This window comes from Sciurus vulgaris (assembly GCF_902686455.1).
Source record: "Sciurus vulgaris genome assembly, chromosome: 5".
In the NCBI taxonomy this organism is placed as follows: domain Eukaryota; kingdom Metazoa; phylum Chordata; class Mammalia; order Rodentia; family Sciuridae; genus Sciurus; species Sciurus vulgaris.
Window position 1 is genome coordinate 5,022,124 of NC_136465.1, and position 15,945 is coordinate 5,038,068.

General features: G+C 54.1%; 1 protein-coding gene across 3 annotated transcripts in view; it reads left to right on the forward strand.

Moving 5' to 3' along the window:
• MCPH1 (microcephalin 1) overlaps positions 1-15,945 on the forward strand; it is a 211,684-nt gene that overhangs the window by 17,317 nt on the left and 178,422 nt on the right. For 2 of the 3 annotated variants that reach the window (XM_079141817.1, XM_079141818.1), the window contains exons 4-7: positions 7,793-7,880; positions 10,557-10,671; positions 11,403-11,531; positions 14,095-14,184. In XM_079141817.1, the coding sequence (XP_078997943.1) occupies positions 7,793-7,880; positions 10,557-10,671; positions 11,403-11,531; positions 14,095-14,184 (422 nt within the window). The remainder of the gene's footprint in view (positions 1-7,792; positions 7,881-10,556; positions 10,672-11,402; positions 11,532-14,094; positions 14,185-15,945) is intronic. The other variant, XM_079141819.1, reaches the window with a different exon arrangement.

Genomic DNA, 15,945 nt, shown 5'->3' on the forward strand with positions numbered 1-15,945 from the left:
TTCCGTCGGCTGTTCTGGGGGGTTCTGGGAGCCCTCGTCTGACTTGCTGTCCCTGCCCTGCCTGGGCTCTGGCACCCACACCCCGCGCCAGGCTGCCTGAGGGGACGTGCTCCTCGCGCAGCTCCAGCCCCAGCGGACACCGCCCCACCGGGACCCTGACCTCCAGGCCCTCGTGTGCCCGCCCTCCTTGCCCTGCTGGGGCTCTGGGGCTCTGTGGGATGGTCCCCCACACAGATGCCCCTCTGGCATGGGCCCCGCCTGGTGCTGCTGCCTCGCCTAGCCCCTGTTGCTGAGGTCCCCTCTCCTCCTGTCCCTGTGCCCTGGGTCTGCATGCGGGAGCAGGGCACGGAGGGCTCGTTGGGGTCATCAGAAAGGCAGCGTCAGGGTCAGTTCCGTTGTCCATGCTCTTCAAGTTTGTTAAGCCCATTCACGTAATTAGAAATTGGTCGAAAGAACGAATGGTTTCTAAACCTCAGTTAAGTTTTTCAGGACACAAATTTTTTCACATCCAAATGCTTGAGAGCTGCGGTTGGTGGGTTGGCATGGGTGGTGGGCAGCTGAGGTGTCCAGCCCTGGTGTGCTGGTGCGGGGTAGTGCCTTGGCCCTCCTCCTGCCCTCCTCCTCCCTCTTCCTCCCTCCTCCTCCTCCTCCTGCCTCCTCCTCCTTCCTCCTCCTCCTTCCTCCTCCCTCCTCCTCCCTCCTCCTCCTACTCCTCCTCCTCCTCCCTCCTCCTCCCTCCTCCTCCCTCCTCTGCCCTCTTCCTCCCTCCTCCTCCCTCCTCCTCCATCCTCCTCCTTCCTCCTGCCTCCTCCTCCTTCCTCCTGCCCTCCTCCCCCCTCCTGCTCTCCTCCTGCCTCCTCCTGCCCTCCTCCTGCCTCCTCCTCCCTCCTCCTGCCCTCCTCCTGCCTCCTCCTGCCTCCTCCTCCCTCCTCTTCCTCCCTCCTCCTGCCTCCTCCTCCCTCCTCCTCCTCCCTCCTCCTGCCTCCTCCTCCCTCCTCCTCCCCTCCTCCTCCCTCCCCCTCCTCCCTCCTCCTGCCCTCCTCCTCTCTCCTCCTGCCTCCTCCCTCCTCCCTCCTCCTGCCCTCCTCCTCCTGCCTCCTCCTGCCCTCCTCCTGCCTTGCTTGCCTGCCAGCTGCCCTGAAGGGCCCTGGAGTGGGGCAGGTTCCCTGAGATGCCACAGGGTGGGGCAGGGCTCAGGCCCAGGTCTGAGGCCCCCTCTGCTGGGTGTCCCTGCCAGCTCGGGACGTGTCCTGTGAGTGGGTTTGGAGGGTGCGGAGCACTTTTTTGTCATAAATAAGAGGGGAAGAGGCCACGGCAGCATGGGGTGGGTCTGTCCCTGGAGGCGGCACAGCACATGGCCGCGTCGGGAAGCAGGAATGGCTGATTTTTCCTCCTGCCTGCTCTCCAGTCCATCGGACTTCAGCACCCACCAGGCTCCCCTGGAGTTGAAGCCTCTCCTCGCTCTTGGCCGGGTGTTTGTGTAGAGCAGGGCGAGTTTACTGGGCTCCGTGAGACTCCAAAGGTGTCTACAGACCAGAACGTGCATTGTCTCCTTCATGCAGAGGTTTTTATGTCCTGGGCATGTGTCCCCATCAGATCCAGGAGGGAGCCGCTCAGTCGGTTACCTGAGGCCCTGCCCCAGGCCCAGGAGGGCTGCTGGCAGGGGAGCCCCGGGGACGGTGTGGAGGGGAACCGGGGCTCCTGGAACTGCCCACGTGCTCGCGAGAGGAACACTTGGTAGAAGCTGGAGAGCAGGAAGCCGCCTGCTGCCTGCGCCCTCTTCCATCCGGTTGCCCTTCGGAGAGTGGACTGGTCAGTGTGCACCCTCCAGTTGAAGGTGCTGTGGGCCCTCATGGGGGGTTGGTCGGGGCCTTGTCCCAGTAGCTTCCGGAAAGCAAGACCTGGCTTCCAGCGTGCGTGGGATGGAGAGCGCTGGCCCATGCTTCAGTTTCTTTCTGTGGTGTTTCCTGCGAGCGCCTGTCCCTTGCACACGCCTCTTCTGTCCTTTTATAAAGGCTGATTCTAATGACAGCTCTCCAAGGAGGCAGCACAGTGTGTCGCGCAGGTGTCCACTCTGCTTAGTGGGCTGGGGCCCACGGGGACTGTGGTGTGGGGCTGCCTGGGCCAGGCAAGTCCTGGAGCCCAGCCACAGCACATAACTGGACTGGAGGAGAGGATGGACAGACGTGGGCAATCCTCCCGGTGACGTGCCCTGCTGTGAGCACCGCGCGCAGCTCGGTTGGCTGGAGCAGCCTCGCAGGCAGCAGGTGGGGCTCCTCTTCCCTCCCGTCTTTCGATAGGAGCTGGGCCCACAGAACGTCACTTGCAAGTGTGCTTCCCGTCACTAGTTCTGGGAAAGGCCTGACTCACAGGCGACAAGCTCTCCACAGAGTGCTCTTGCCCTGGAGGCCTGTCCACACAGGCGCTGCATGCTCACGCCCAGTCTAGACTCACCTGTGCTTCCTACCCTCGCAGAGCGCTGTTCTCCCAGGCCCCAGAGACCCCTGCTTGGGCTCGTCCTTGGATGAGGGACGTGCATGCCTGCAGGCTGGACATGGGTACACTGTTGCTGACTGATTTCATGACTGGGCTTGGAGTACAGTGGTGACGTGGGCGGTGTGCTCGCGAGGGAGGAAGCAGGGCTAGACCAGGAGAGTGGAGGGCTGTCCTGAGGGCTGGGCAGGGCGCATGGGATGCCTGGGGACCGAGCTTGGCAGAGTGTGTCTCCCCCGGGCAAGGGTGCCCTTTTGTCTCTTCCGGCCAGGAGTTGTGGTGTTGGAGAATAAAGGTCAGGAGTCGGTTTTGTTTTGAGCATTTCTTGAGACATTTTCTTTTTGACCACTAGATGGGGGGCTCATGTTGTTGTATATTCCTGGAGAAAGTAGGAATCGAGTAGGAAGCTGCTTTTGTCTGTTGAGTCGGTCTCCAGGCCGTGCCCATCAAACGTGGCCTTCAGCATAGCAGCTTCAGAACTTCACTGTAGCAGCGAACGCGCAGGCCGTCTGCATACAGAGTGACATGATCGCTGACCTGTTGGCTTCATTGTGGGGACAGTAATTCAGCCAGGCGGGCTGGATGCAGGGGCTGTGCCTCCACATCTTTAGATCCTGTCACTGCTGGAAAGCTGGCCTCCAGGGAAGAGCACTCCGTCAAGAGCTTGCCGCCCGTGATTCAAGCCTTTCCCAGAACTAGTGACGGGAAGCACACTTGCAAGTGACGTTCTGTGGGCCCAGCTCCTGTGGAAAGACGGGAGGGAAGAGGAGCCCCACCTGCTGCCTGCAAGGCTGCTCCAGCCAACCGAGCTGCGCGCGGTACTCACGGCAGGGCACGTCACCGGGAGGATTGCCCACGTCTGTCCATCCTCTCCTCCTGTCCAGCTGTGTCCTCCGCTTCACTTTGTTACTGGTCATAGTGGTAAATAGGTGACATTTTGCTGAAGTGAGAAGCTGGTGAAACTCTCCAGAGTTAAAGTTGGTAATGAACTGAGAAAGAGGCCACCCGAGAAGCCAGGCACACTGCCCCCTTCCCCTCCCCCGGCTTCTCCTCTCGCCTCTTAGGCCAGCATTCTGCTCCCCTTGCAGTCACGGGCTTCTACAGGCTGGTGTGGTTTACCTTTTAAAAAATAACTTTATGAAAGACGTGATTGACACGAAGGGTGCATTTTAAGAGTACAGATCACTGAGTTCTGACAAAGGCAAAGAGTCACCACCATCAAACCTGGAGCCGTGTGCTCACCCAGAACCTTCCCGCAGCCCCACGCAGGCAGCCTGCCTCCTACCAAGGTCCTGTGCGGCTGGGGGTGGGTGCTGCCCCGTGCCTGGGAGCCCCGGCCTCTGTTTCTGAGGTTGCCAAGTCCTTGGGTGCAGCGGGGGTTTTGTTTCCTTTATACAGCCAAGTAGTATTCTGTTGCGCCTGAGCCGCAGCGGGCTTATCCGCTCGCCGGCCAGGGGCGTTTGGAGAGGGTTTGTATTTTGGTTAATATGGACGGAGTTGCTATGGATGCGTGTTTGTTTCTCTTGCTCTGGGTAGTTACCCAGCTTGGTGCCGAGGTGGTTTTCATTCCACCAGCAGCACGTGAGCGTTGTTTTCTCCACATCTTCGACATTTGTCCGTCTTTTGGCCTTCATCTTTCGGATTGTAGCCCTAGGAGCGGCCCTGCGGTTGCGTCTCATGTTCTTGGTGTTTTCAGATCCGACTGATGCAGTTTTCCCATTTTAAATGTTTCACTGGTTTTAAACACATTCACATAGTTGTGCAGCCGTCACCACGATCTTAAGACATTCTCACTGCCTAGAAACAGCCTCGTGTCCTCTAGCCGTCACTGCACTCCAGCCTCGTGTCCTCTAGCCGTCACTGCACTCCAGCCTCGTGTCCTCTAGCCGTCACTGCACTCCAGCCTCGTGTCCTCTAGCCGTCACTGCACTCCCAGCCTCGTGTCCTCTAGCCGTCACTGCACTCCAGCCTCGTGTCCTCTAGCCGTCACTGCACTCCAGCCTCGTGTCCTCTAGCCGTCACTGCACTCCAGCCTCGTGTCCTCTAGCCGTCACTGCACTCCAGCCCACGGCACCTGCTGATCTGCTTCTGTCTCTGGATTTTCCTGTTCTGAAGGGTTCACAGAAATGGGCCCATGTAAGTGCTGCCTTGTGGCAAGGTCCAGTTGTCCGTGTCAGAACTTCGTTGGCTGTCGGGATGGAGAGTGCGTGCACAGGCACTGACAGGAGACCCCGCTCCATTCACAGGCACGTGGTGGAGAAGAGCCCCTCCTTCCAGCCTCTGCTCGGCCCCTCCAGGCCTGCTGCTGCCGCGGGGTCTGCTTTCACCCGCCTCGTTCCAGGCACCAGCTGCGCTGTGGTCTTGACTTTAGTTTGGACCTTACTTTGGGGAGAGAGGTCGGTTTGCAGCTGGCTCCCTCCCAGGGCACCCTGCTTCCTTGCACATGCACCTGCCTTTGCACACACTTGCACTCTTCTTGCTTTTTATTCCAGTCTGCATGAATCGTCATTAAATCAGTCATTCGCTTTTGTATCAAGACTGCTGAAACTCCGTAGCTGGATCTCCAGGTCTACCATGGACACATTTCTCCTCACGTGGAACCTTCTGCTTTTCCAGAGCTCGGCCTGGACTCTTACATCCAGAGCCTGGTCGGTTGGGCATCCCTGCAGCACTCTGGGGTCCAGCAGCTGTCTGCTCCTGCACGTTTCCTTAAGGCCCAACAGCCCTCTGCTCTCGGCTCCTGCTCCGGAGTCCCCAGGCCCGGCTCCTGTGCACCCCTCCCCAGGCCCGGCTCCTGTGCACCCCTCCCAGGCCCGGCTCCTGTGCACCCCTCCCAGGCCCAACTCCTGTGCACTCCTACCCAGGCCCGGCTCCTGTGCACCCCTCCCCAGGCCTGGGCTCCTGTGCACCCCTCCCCAAGCCCAACTCCTATGCACTCCTACCCAGGCCCGGCTCCTGTGCACTCTTCCCCAGGCCTGGCTCCTGTGCACCCCTCCCCAGGCCCGGCTCCTGTGCACCCCTCCCCAGCCCTGGCTCCTGTGCACCCCTCCCAGGCCCGGCTCCTGTGCACTCCTCCCAGGCCCAACTCCTGTGCACCCCTCCCCAGGCCCGGCTCCTGTGCACCCCTCCCCAGGTCTGGGCTCCTGTGCACCCCTCCCCAGGCCCAACTCCTGTGCACTCCTCCCCAGACCCGGCTCCTGTGCACTCCTCCCCAGGCCTGGCTCCTGTGCACCCCTCCCCAGGCCCGGCTCCTGTGCACCCCTCCCCAGGCCCGGCTCCTGTGCCCGGCACCTGCTCTGAGCACCTGCTCCTGAGTCCTAGGGTCAGTCTCCTCAGCCTCCCTGCTGCCAGACCTGGCTTTCCTTTCATTTTCTTTGCTTTTTAGTTCCCTAGACAACTCTTGTCTACTTTTAATTTTTGTTGGTTCATGTCCTTTTGTTTTCTTTTACTGTCATTTTATTGGGGTCTTGGGGGGTAAGAGAAAGCATGTGTTTATTTGGCCAGATTTAACCAAAGGTCAAGAACTTTGTTTTTATCACCTAAACAATGCTCAGTTCAGCCCCTGGCCCCACCCACACTGCCTCTGCTGAGCCTCTGCCACCTCCTTCGGTTATGGTGGCGTCCCTGACTGGTCTCCCCTGGGTCTCAGTCCCGGACCCACCCACGGGCAGCTGCTTGTGACCCCCCACACCCTTCCTAAGCTGGAGCCCACGGGAGGGGCCTGGGCTGCTCCTGCACCTGCAGTCCGGGGTGCCCCGTTCTTTCTCTGACCATCTCCTGACTTCATTCACTGTCTTTCCGATGTCATGCCAGTTCTTCTGCCAGAGCTGTTCCTCTAGGTGGGGATTCCTGTCCTCCAAGGCTTCCACCATAGAACTGGACCTGGGGACCAGCTCACGCCTGAAGCTCATCCTGGCCCCCTGCTGTCTGGTTGTGCTTCTCTTCTCCAGTTGCTGCTCTTTTACATTTTTGCAGATTCCTCCCACAGCTGGCTTCCTTGAAGGCAGTTGCACTGTCTGTTCTGCGGGCAGTTGGTGGGGTTAGGACATGGCACCAAGCTCCTGAAAACCCCGTGTGCACCCATGGGCATGGGAAGTGAAGAGGGAAGATCGGGGTGGGCTTGTGAACGGTAGTTCTGTTGCATGTGCTCAAGGGTGTGGGGAACTCCAGGGGTCCTGGCTCCAGGACTTGCCGCCTGCCCATGTCCTATTTTCCTTTACCCGTCTGTGTAAACCGTCTACACCACGCGCTTCTGAAACTTGGGGTTTCGTTCTTGGTGTGCTGCGTGGTGGGATGTACTCCTCATTGCACTGCCTTTTTTAGTACGTGTTTTCGACTGTCTGTTTGCATATTCGGTGCTGACGAGTGGTAGGCTTGTGAAAGGTAACTGGAGATGGGGTTGGGGCCACGTTGCGAGAAGACCTGGACAGGTGCGTGAGTGTTCTGCGAAGGCGGGAGACGGGAGGCTTTGACTTTGGTTGGAGAGAGGTGAGTAGAAGGTTCTGAGATCAGACCTCAGTTGAGGGCGAGTCAGAAAAGGAGGAGCAATAGGTCAGTGGCTGGAAAGCGTTTGCTAGGTCTCAATCTGAGCAACAGTGCCTGGGGCGAGGGACGGTCGAGTGGATCCCAAGACCCGAGGGACAAGCAGGGTGCTCAGAGGTGCAGGTAGAGGCTAGGCTCCCAGGACGTGGCCCTGCCCACCTGGCTCTCTGGGGCATCTTGGCAAACACAGGAAAACCCAGTTGGAGGGAAACGTCTGGTTTCAGTTTCATTTTGTCCCTCCTGCCTCTCTGTTACTCATTTTATAGCTTGTTTACTCTGACCTCCTACATGGTTTTTGTTTGTTTGTTTGTTTGTTTTCATCTTATTTATTTATTTTTTGGTGGGGTTCTTTTTTTTTGTCTTTTTGGAACTGGGGGTCGAACCCAGGGCTCTGCGAATGCAAGGCAGACGCTTTGCCACTGAGCTGCATCCCAGTCCACATCTCTTTACCTTACACATCCATAGTGTCTGCTTGTAACTCCACGAATGCCCCACACTTGCGATTTTGAAGTATTATTAGTCTAAAATTGTTGCGTGAAGATGGTGCTGCTTGTGGCTGCCGCTCACTTCTTAGCCATACCAAAACACCGCCTAGAGAGGACTTGGAAAGTTTGGTTTATGTTGACTTTTGAATTTGGTGTTAAATACACTTTACAAATGACTGTGCCTGAATTTTCCGAGTGGCTGACACCTGTGTAGGCGGAGCGCTGTGTGACCGAGGTGGTGACGCTCTCCCTGCTTGGTGTTGATCACACAGGTGCCGAACAGCCGGCGCGCGCGTGGAGGAGTCCCTGTTCCCGGCCACCAACACCAGCGAGCTCCTGCCGGGCCTGATGCTGAGGAAGGTGAGTGCTAGAGCCGAGCCCACGAGACCGGGCTTCTGGAAGTCTCTCAGGAGTTCTCGTCTTGCTGGCCACCCTTTCGTCCCCTTCACGTGGTGTTTTTGGCGCGTCATAGAGTGTCTTATCACCAAGGCTCTGATTTACGAAGCGTGGAGATCGCGGTTGACCTCAGGAGAGCCAGAGGTCGCCAAGCCCAGGTGCTCGGGTGTAGACTTAGAACTCGGTCTGTACCTGTACGAAGGGGCTCCGTTCTTGGCCAAGTCTCAGGAGTGAAAAGCCACCTGTCAGCGGAGGCTGGCGTCACAGGCGGAGTTGAAGACCTGCTGCCCGCTGAGTCTAGCGCACATTTGCACTGCGGCCTCTTCAGGTTTTACTTGTTCCAGATTTTGAGATTTGAGGGTCGTTTCCTATGAAACAGGAAAGCTGGACTAGAATCTCTGCTAGGGAGATTTGAAGACTCCGTCCACTGAATCGGGTAGGCGTGAAGGGTTCCCTTCCCGTGGACAAGCAGCTGCGGTTTCTCCAGGTTTCTGCAGGTGGTTTGTGACATGCCTGTGCTGGCCGGTGGCCAGGGCAGTGATGGACTCGCAGAGTTACATTCACGCACGTGCTCAGCACGCGTGGGGCTCTGCTGATGAGTGGTGTTTGCTGGATTGCTTTTGCTCTCCCACTTAACAGTGGGTTTCGACTGTTTCCTGATGATTGGTTCTGTGTGACTTTTCTGCATTGTCGTCCTCGGTGTGAGCATACTCCTCCCCTCCTCAATCCATGCCTGTTGAGGTCATTGTCAGCTTCTGCTAAGCTTTTTGCTCTTGGGACACATTTGAGTTTAATATCTCCAGGTTGGATTCCTAGAAATGAAATTACTGGCTCAGAATACACATTTTGATTTTAAGTTCTTTCAGAAGTGTATTTCTTGATGCTGACCAATGCATATTAATTTTATTCCTTTTTTTTGCTAATGTGATGCATACTGTTCAGACAATTCCCTTTAGAATTTTTACTTCTAAAAATCTTCCCTTTTCCAAATGCAATAGCAATTTATTTTTGTCCTGTAGATTAAACACAGGTGCATGTTATAGCCTCAAATTCGCCATCCTCCTGCATCGGCCTCCTGAGTCTCTGGGATTCATAGGTGTGCACCACTGTGCCCACTCGTAACGTGACTTGACCTTGTTTGGAAGTTCTCTGCTTTTGTCTCTGTCAGTCTACTTCTAGCCTGACAGTCTGGCTCGCTGCTCAGACATACCAGGAGTGTTTCTATTTTGAACCATTTATTGCATTATCTGTTCCCTCTGTTTGGAACATGCTTCCCCCAAATCCATGCACGTGGCTTGGTTTCCAGCTTCCCGAAGGCTCTGTGTGAATGTCACTTTCTCCACGGTGGCACCACTGACACCCTGTGTGCTGAAGCAGTTCTTCCCTCTGGGGCCAGCTCCCCAGGTCCTCGTCTGTTTGTAGAGCTTGTGATCTCTTTCTACTGCTGCAGCAATGGTGGCGGTTAGATAGGCTTCAGTTTCTAAAGAAGACTCAGAAATTCAAAGTAACAGAGGCTCCCAATCTGCAGAGCCCCTCGTAATCAGGAGCACAGGTGGAGCCTGTCCTTTGCTGGTGGCATGCCCAGGTGACCCTGCCTCTTGCAGATCCTCTGGGCAAGCCACTAATCCCCTAGTGATGGGCAGTGTCACAGGCTGTGCAGCCAGCCTGTCCCTGCACTCCATGACCCAGGGCTAGGGCAGCCCTGTTGGCGCGTTTCATGCTGTGCAGCCCTGTGCCTGCTGAGGTTACCCTGCGGCGCCCAGACAGTGTGGTTGGTTGTGAGCTGTATTTGCTGACATTACTTACCAGAGTGCAGGACTCTTGATGCCAACGATCTTTCTAGGTAGCAAGGTCAGTGCCAGATACATAGTCTATGTAGTTGTTTATTACAAGATCCTGACTTGAGAACATAAGCGTGAGCATTAGCCCTGAAGAACTAAAAGCAGCTCACTCTCTACGATTGTGACTGAAGAAATTGACTAGGTTCCCGCCTAAGCTAGTTGGGGCTGTGGCCTCAACCTGGAGAGCTTGGTGCAGGAGAAGGAGGGACGGTCAGGGTGTTTGTGGTGGTTCTGGGCTCAAGAGGGAACAGATGGGTTGAACTGAGGACAGAAGACAGGAAAGTCACAGGGCTGAGGTGGTCTCAGGGACATCTCCTTTCTGTCCGAGGACAGGAAGTCTAGAAAGTTAGCCAAGGTTCTGGATCCCGGGGGGCTCGGGTGTTGGTAAGTAGTTAGAATTTGAGTTTTACTGGCCAAATGGAGTTACTGTGGCTTGAAGGCAAGACTAAATGAAGATTATTTTCTCCCTTAATTAATAATCACTTTGTTATTACTACATCATGATTTTGGAAGGAAAATAATATGAGAATAGCAAAAAATAGAAAGACTGGTTCTAAAAATCTTCCAGGAAACTGAGAGCTGAGAGCCAGAAAAGAGTGCATAGTACACAGCCCTTCAGTTAAACTTTCAAATTGTCTCCTTTTTTTAATTGCACAAAAAGAAATGACCCATTTACATATATGCAAAAAAGTATTACTGATATATAAAAGAGTATATCAGAAATGTATGGGACCAAGTGTGTTTCCTGTCTTAAAACCAATTGCCATATTGTATTACCTTTTATGTCCCTTTTCCGCAGCGTAAGTGTATGCAGCCCAAAGATTTTATTCCTAAAACACCAGAAAATGACAAAAGACTTCAAAAGAAATTTGAGAAAATGACTGAAGAGCTACAAAAGCAAAAGACAAATCTAGGTAAGCCCAGCCACAGGCCAGAACCCTGGCCACTGTGGGCCCAAGGGCCAGAGGTAAGGAAGACCGCGTGGCCTCAGCTAGGAAGGAGCGCAGTGCCAAAGGGGGTCCTGACAGGGAGCCCAGCAGAGTCGCAATGGAGGCAGCAGGGTCTGCATCGTTTCCCAAATTGGTGGGACCTTTGACCTTTGGGAGTGATCGTAGAAGAAAAGCAACCTTTAGCTGACAAGCCTTGTTGAAATAAATTCCACTTGTTTCTTCTCAATGTTTAGCTTGGTCTTGTTTGTATACATGGTCTTTTGTTACCTGAAATGAGCAAATCTTGGATGCTGTATCCTTTCAGAGTTGGGAGCACCCCACCCACTGCCTGCTGCCAGGTGTCCAGCGTGTGTGCTGGGGTTCGTGGGGTTTGTGGGAGCGGGCTCGGGATCCTGGGTCTACAACCACACTTAGGAGCCCAGCTGCTTGCGTCTGCAGCCTCTCCATAGCCGTGTGATTGAGCTCTTTCTTCATCTTTCTGCAAGGATGCAGGGCCTGGGGTAGGTTTGCTGAGACAAGGCAGGTGCTGTGCCCAGTACGTTGCCAGGGCGGGGCCTGTGCCAGCAGCTGCAGTGGCACCCCATCTGTGCCGGGTGATGCTGATGGCGAGAAGCCACTGGGCAGGATTCCTCAAAAGGGGTCACGTGGAAGTGCGAAGGCGTTTTCTCAAGCTTACGTTTGATTTTTCGTTCCAGTTAACGACGAGCCTGTCCTCTTATTTGAATCCCATGGCTCCTTGGTGTATAGTCCCACAACCAAAATCAGCACAATGGAGAAGAGACTACAGGAGATGAAGGAGAGGAGGGAGAATCTTTCCCCTACCTGTAAGTGATGAAGCTCGCACAGATAGGTGAATAATTATGGTGCAAAGCTGTTTTTAACCTAGATATTTTTAACCTTTCCTGAATCTTTCTTTTTGGGTGCTGGGGATCTAACCCAGGGCCTGTGCTTACAAGGCAAGCACTCTACCAACTGAGCTATCTCCCCGGCCCCGAACTTTTCCTAATTCTAACAGTTTGACCTATTTCAGTGAAGATCTTCTACATATTCTTTTCCTGGAAAGTCTTCAGCTTTGTTAAGAACATATATTGGGTGTACAGTATCCTCCAGGTTTAAAATCCTCTGTAGCCTCATCTAACATTTTCAGACTTGTTGGGAACAGTTGAGCACATTCTAAGGATGGCATAACCAGTGGCAAAGTTCCTCTTCTCCAGTTCTGCTCTCCGCAGAGGAACCTCTGTTTCAGTTCTGTGTGTTTTTCTAGCTCTTTCTCACAGAATTGGTTACGTACACACAAAGGATAGAGGCTGGGTTTCTGGGTGGAAGTGTGATCAGACATTACTCCAGTTGAACCATGGTCTATACGTCTGTTTCTTTCCCTCACTTCTTATTATAACCCCTGCCTGCAACTACCACACACCCTTATTTTCCTGTGTACTGCATGTGTTTCTAAAATATAAAGACAGGATTTAGAGCTTTGGGCAGATGGAAATTACCTTTCCAAACATTTGGGCCCTCTCCCCTCACCATTATTGACTGTGATGCCCATTTTTCCATACCTGGAGAACTGGATGCCACTCACCTGTCTTTTTCAGTCCGTAGGTTGAACAACTGTAATTTTTTTTTCTTTTTTTTTTTTTTTTTTTGTGGTACGGGGGATCGAACTCAGGGCCTTGTGCTTGCGAGGCAAGCACTCTACCAGCTGAGCTATCTCCCCAGCCCCAACTGTAATTTTTTAAAATTAGTTTCCTTCTGCATTATTGGATGTCTCTTCATCTGATTGATCTTGGTTTGCGAAATGTTTTAATGTTATTAATAATTGCCTTTGAATTTTATGTCCTTATCCACTTGCTGATGATTTTTTGAGTTTTTTTAATAAAGTTTGACATTTAATCTATCTTGAATTTGATACACACGGGCACCTGTACCTAAGAGGCTAGTTTTAGCTACGTGTAGCACAAAAAGAAAGTCAGGAACCAGTGACTCGGATCAGAACTGCGGTACTCCATGGGTCCGGTCAGAAGTAGGCAGTTGGGCTTGGGTGGCCAGCTGTGGTGTCGTGAGACTCTGCGTTCTCACCTTCTGGGTGCCTTCTTTGGTGCCTGGTTTCCGTTCCAAATGTGTGTACCTCCAGCCTTGCAAGCTCCAGTCACCTCCCCAGACATGACAGCCTGCCCCGTCCAGTACTCCTGCCCGAGTCCGTCGGCAGGACTTGGCTGATGACCACTCCTGGCTACAGCCAGGACTGCAGTGCAGCCTGTACTAGGAGGCGGTTGGGCTTGTTAGGAGGGAGCTGAGAGTGGGCCGGGAGGGCTAGCTTTGTCCCAGATGGACGTCCCGATCATGGAACGTGTGGCCATGTACGTGAACCAGCTCACTGTAGTCTTGCTGTGTCGTTACTTTGTGGAGTTAGTCCTGCCTCCCGTGTCTAGCACGGGCTGAAACTCCACGGAGGATGCTTTATCTCCAGGGTCCCCCTCCTCCCCTGAAGTCATTCTCCGTACAATCGTCCTCAGATTTTCTGAGAACTTCCTCTCTGTGCTCATCTTCCCGTGTACGTTTACTCTTGTTGCATTTGTTTGATGAGGTGTTCTCAGAAAAGTATCTTTGGAGATGAGACCAAACATGCCTTTCTTACGTTCCTGTCTGTCGCAGTGCAGGGGTGACATGTAACAGCCTTTGTTAAATTGTCCTTGTTTTGACTGAAACCTCAAGAGCTTCTCAGCCTCAGCACTTCTGGCATTTTGGGGTGGATGATATACTGTTGTGGGGACAGTCCTGTGCATGACTGCATGTCCAGCAACCCTGGCCTGTGGTCACTCTGTCCCAGAGCCACACGCCATCTCCCTCCTCCAGGTGCTGCCGAGTGTCTGCTGGGAGCCCCGAGCGCCCCGGTGAGGACCGGTGCTGTAGGTGGGGAAGTGACTATGGTGAGCTTTCTTGCCGAAAGAGCCGAGTCCTCAAATAGGAAAACGAAACACGCCTCACCATGTTGAGATTCTGATTTGCTTCGGCAAGTCAGCTGTTTCTTCTTTAAAGATCTCGTCTAAGCTCTGTGGGTTTTGGGGTTTGGTTTTTGTTGCCAGGCCGGGGTTCAAACCCAGGGCCTGAAGCATGCTGAGCAACTTTCAAGCTACATCCCCAGCCTCTTCTGGCTTTTATGATTCTGTGACTTAATGCTTTTTAGGTAATACGACTGCTGCAGATTATTCGTAATTCTTATCTGAAAGTTTTGTGCTTACTGTTGGTATTAAGTCTGGAATGGTTGGCCTAAGGAGCAAGTTGATGTGTGTATGGCGTGTAAGAGTACACGGTCAACTTCCTTTTGTCTTATCTGCTAGCACATATTGAAGTTGAATCTAGTGAAGTGTTTCAATTTGTTGACAGCTTCCCAGATGACTGAGCCGTCTCACGAGAATCCAGGTAACTCTGGGTGCGAAGCATCTTTGAACATCTCACATGGTTCTTTGTCTTCAGGTAAAATCATTATTTTTTCTTTATATATTTAAGATTTAAAACTAATGATTTTCTTAGTTCAAATTTCATACAGGTCCAGTGAGTAGAACAATTAGGTAAAACTAGAACTCATAACTTTCCCCCCAACATTTGGTATTATGACAAAATCAAGACCTGGGAGATGCCTGAGTTACCCCTCCTCTTTGGTTCCCATGTGTTTGCCCTTGTGCATTTGTTTCCTTGCTACCGAATCAGTGGCTCACTTTTAAAACTTCTCCTGATCTTGTACGAACTGACCAGAGAGCAGGCAGCTAAGGCGCAGTTGTTTCTCATGTTGTTCAGTGAACGCGTGGGAGCTGTTGAGTGGGGTCAGCGTGTGTGTGCGTGTTATTTTAACATGGGCCTGGGTTCGCCTGGGATGACAGCTTTTCAGGGTTGACTTTCTCTGGTTGCATTGGATTTCTTGGTTTCTCGCCCATCCCACAAGAGGGCTGAACAGCCGCAGTCAGGAACTGTCCACGCCCCGAGATCTTCTGGGCCCTTTCCATGGAGGCTGCAGCAGTGGCGAGGCCCAGGTGTGGAGCCATCAGGAGGTTCAGGCCCCTTCCGCTGCCTGGCTGGCTCTGTCGTCCCTTCTGTTGGCTGGAGTCATTTGCCCAGCTATGCTAAGTACCCACGGGTGTGTTTCCCACGGGTCAGAACCGGCTGGTGACGGCAGGATCAGGGCTCCCCTGCCTGGGCGCTGCTCTGCCTCTCCTCCAGGCTCCTGCCAGCCCTGTGAGTCAGGGCCCCAGCGTGCCCGCTCTCCTGGGGAGGGACCCTGCACACGGGGAAGCCAGCAGCTTGTGCAGGCGCCCCTGGTTTGGGAGTGGCAAACCCGGGCTTCTGACGTGGAGTCTGACCCAGAATGTGTGCTCTGGGTGACGGTCACACTGCATGTCAGCGTTTTGGAAAGTGAGGAACGTTTTCAGCTACTACAGTCAGTGGCCAGTATTTCCAGCGTCTGCCGTGGAGATAGTTCGGGCCGGCATTGGCTTTCCTGCCCCCAGCTTCCCGTACAGTTCTTCCTTTGGTTCTTCCCCTCGGGTGTGGGGGGGTACTCTAGAGATTGGCCCTCGGGTGCTCTACCACGAAGCTGCGTCCCCAGGCCTCCCCTGCCCCACTGCCTTTTCTCCTCAATTTTGAGCCGGGGTCTCCCTAGGTTGCTGAGGCTGGCCTCAAACCTCCCGAGTTGCTGGATCATAGGTGTTTGCACTGCATCCAGCATTGAACCTACTTTTTAAAAGTAGAGGTGGAGTGATTTTTGTCAGAAAATTACAGCAACCTATTTTGCTTTTGTGGCTTCTCCAAAGTGGGGGCCTCCATGCGTCCAGCAGGCTGTGCCCACAGAGGAGCCAGCCCCGGGCTAGACAGGCTGTCCTCCAGCAGTCTGCGGCGTGGGAAGTAGGAAAGGTCACCATGGTGGGTGTGGTGCACGTTGGTGCCACAGGAAAATGTGCAGGAGGTTCACAGGGATGCCATTGCTCGAGGGGGTTTTGAGGGACGGGTCAGACCTTGAGGGTCCACTCAGGGAAGCAGGGAGGAGAGTGGAAGGCTGCGGAGTCTGCAGGAGAGTGTGGCAGCTCCGCATTGGTCCCAGGGAGATGGCTCTGTGGCGAGTCGCAGCATCATGGTCTCCCTGGTGCCTCACTTCTGACTATGAACACGAGGAGGCCTTCACTGGAGGCAGGGAAGCTGAAGGCAAGCTGTGGTGATTGGGGGAAGGTTTCCTGGAACGAGCGC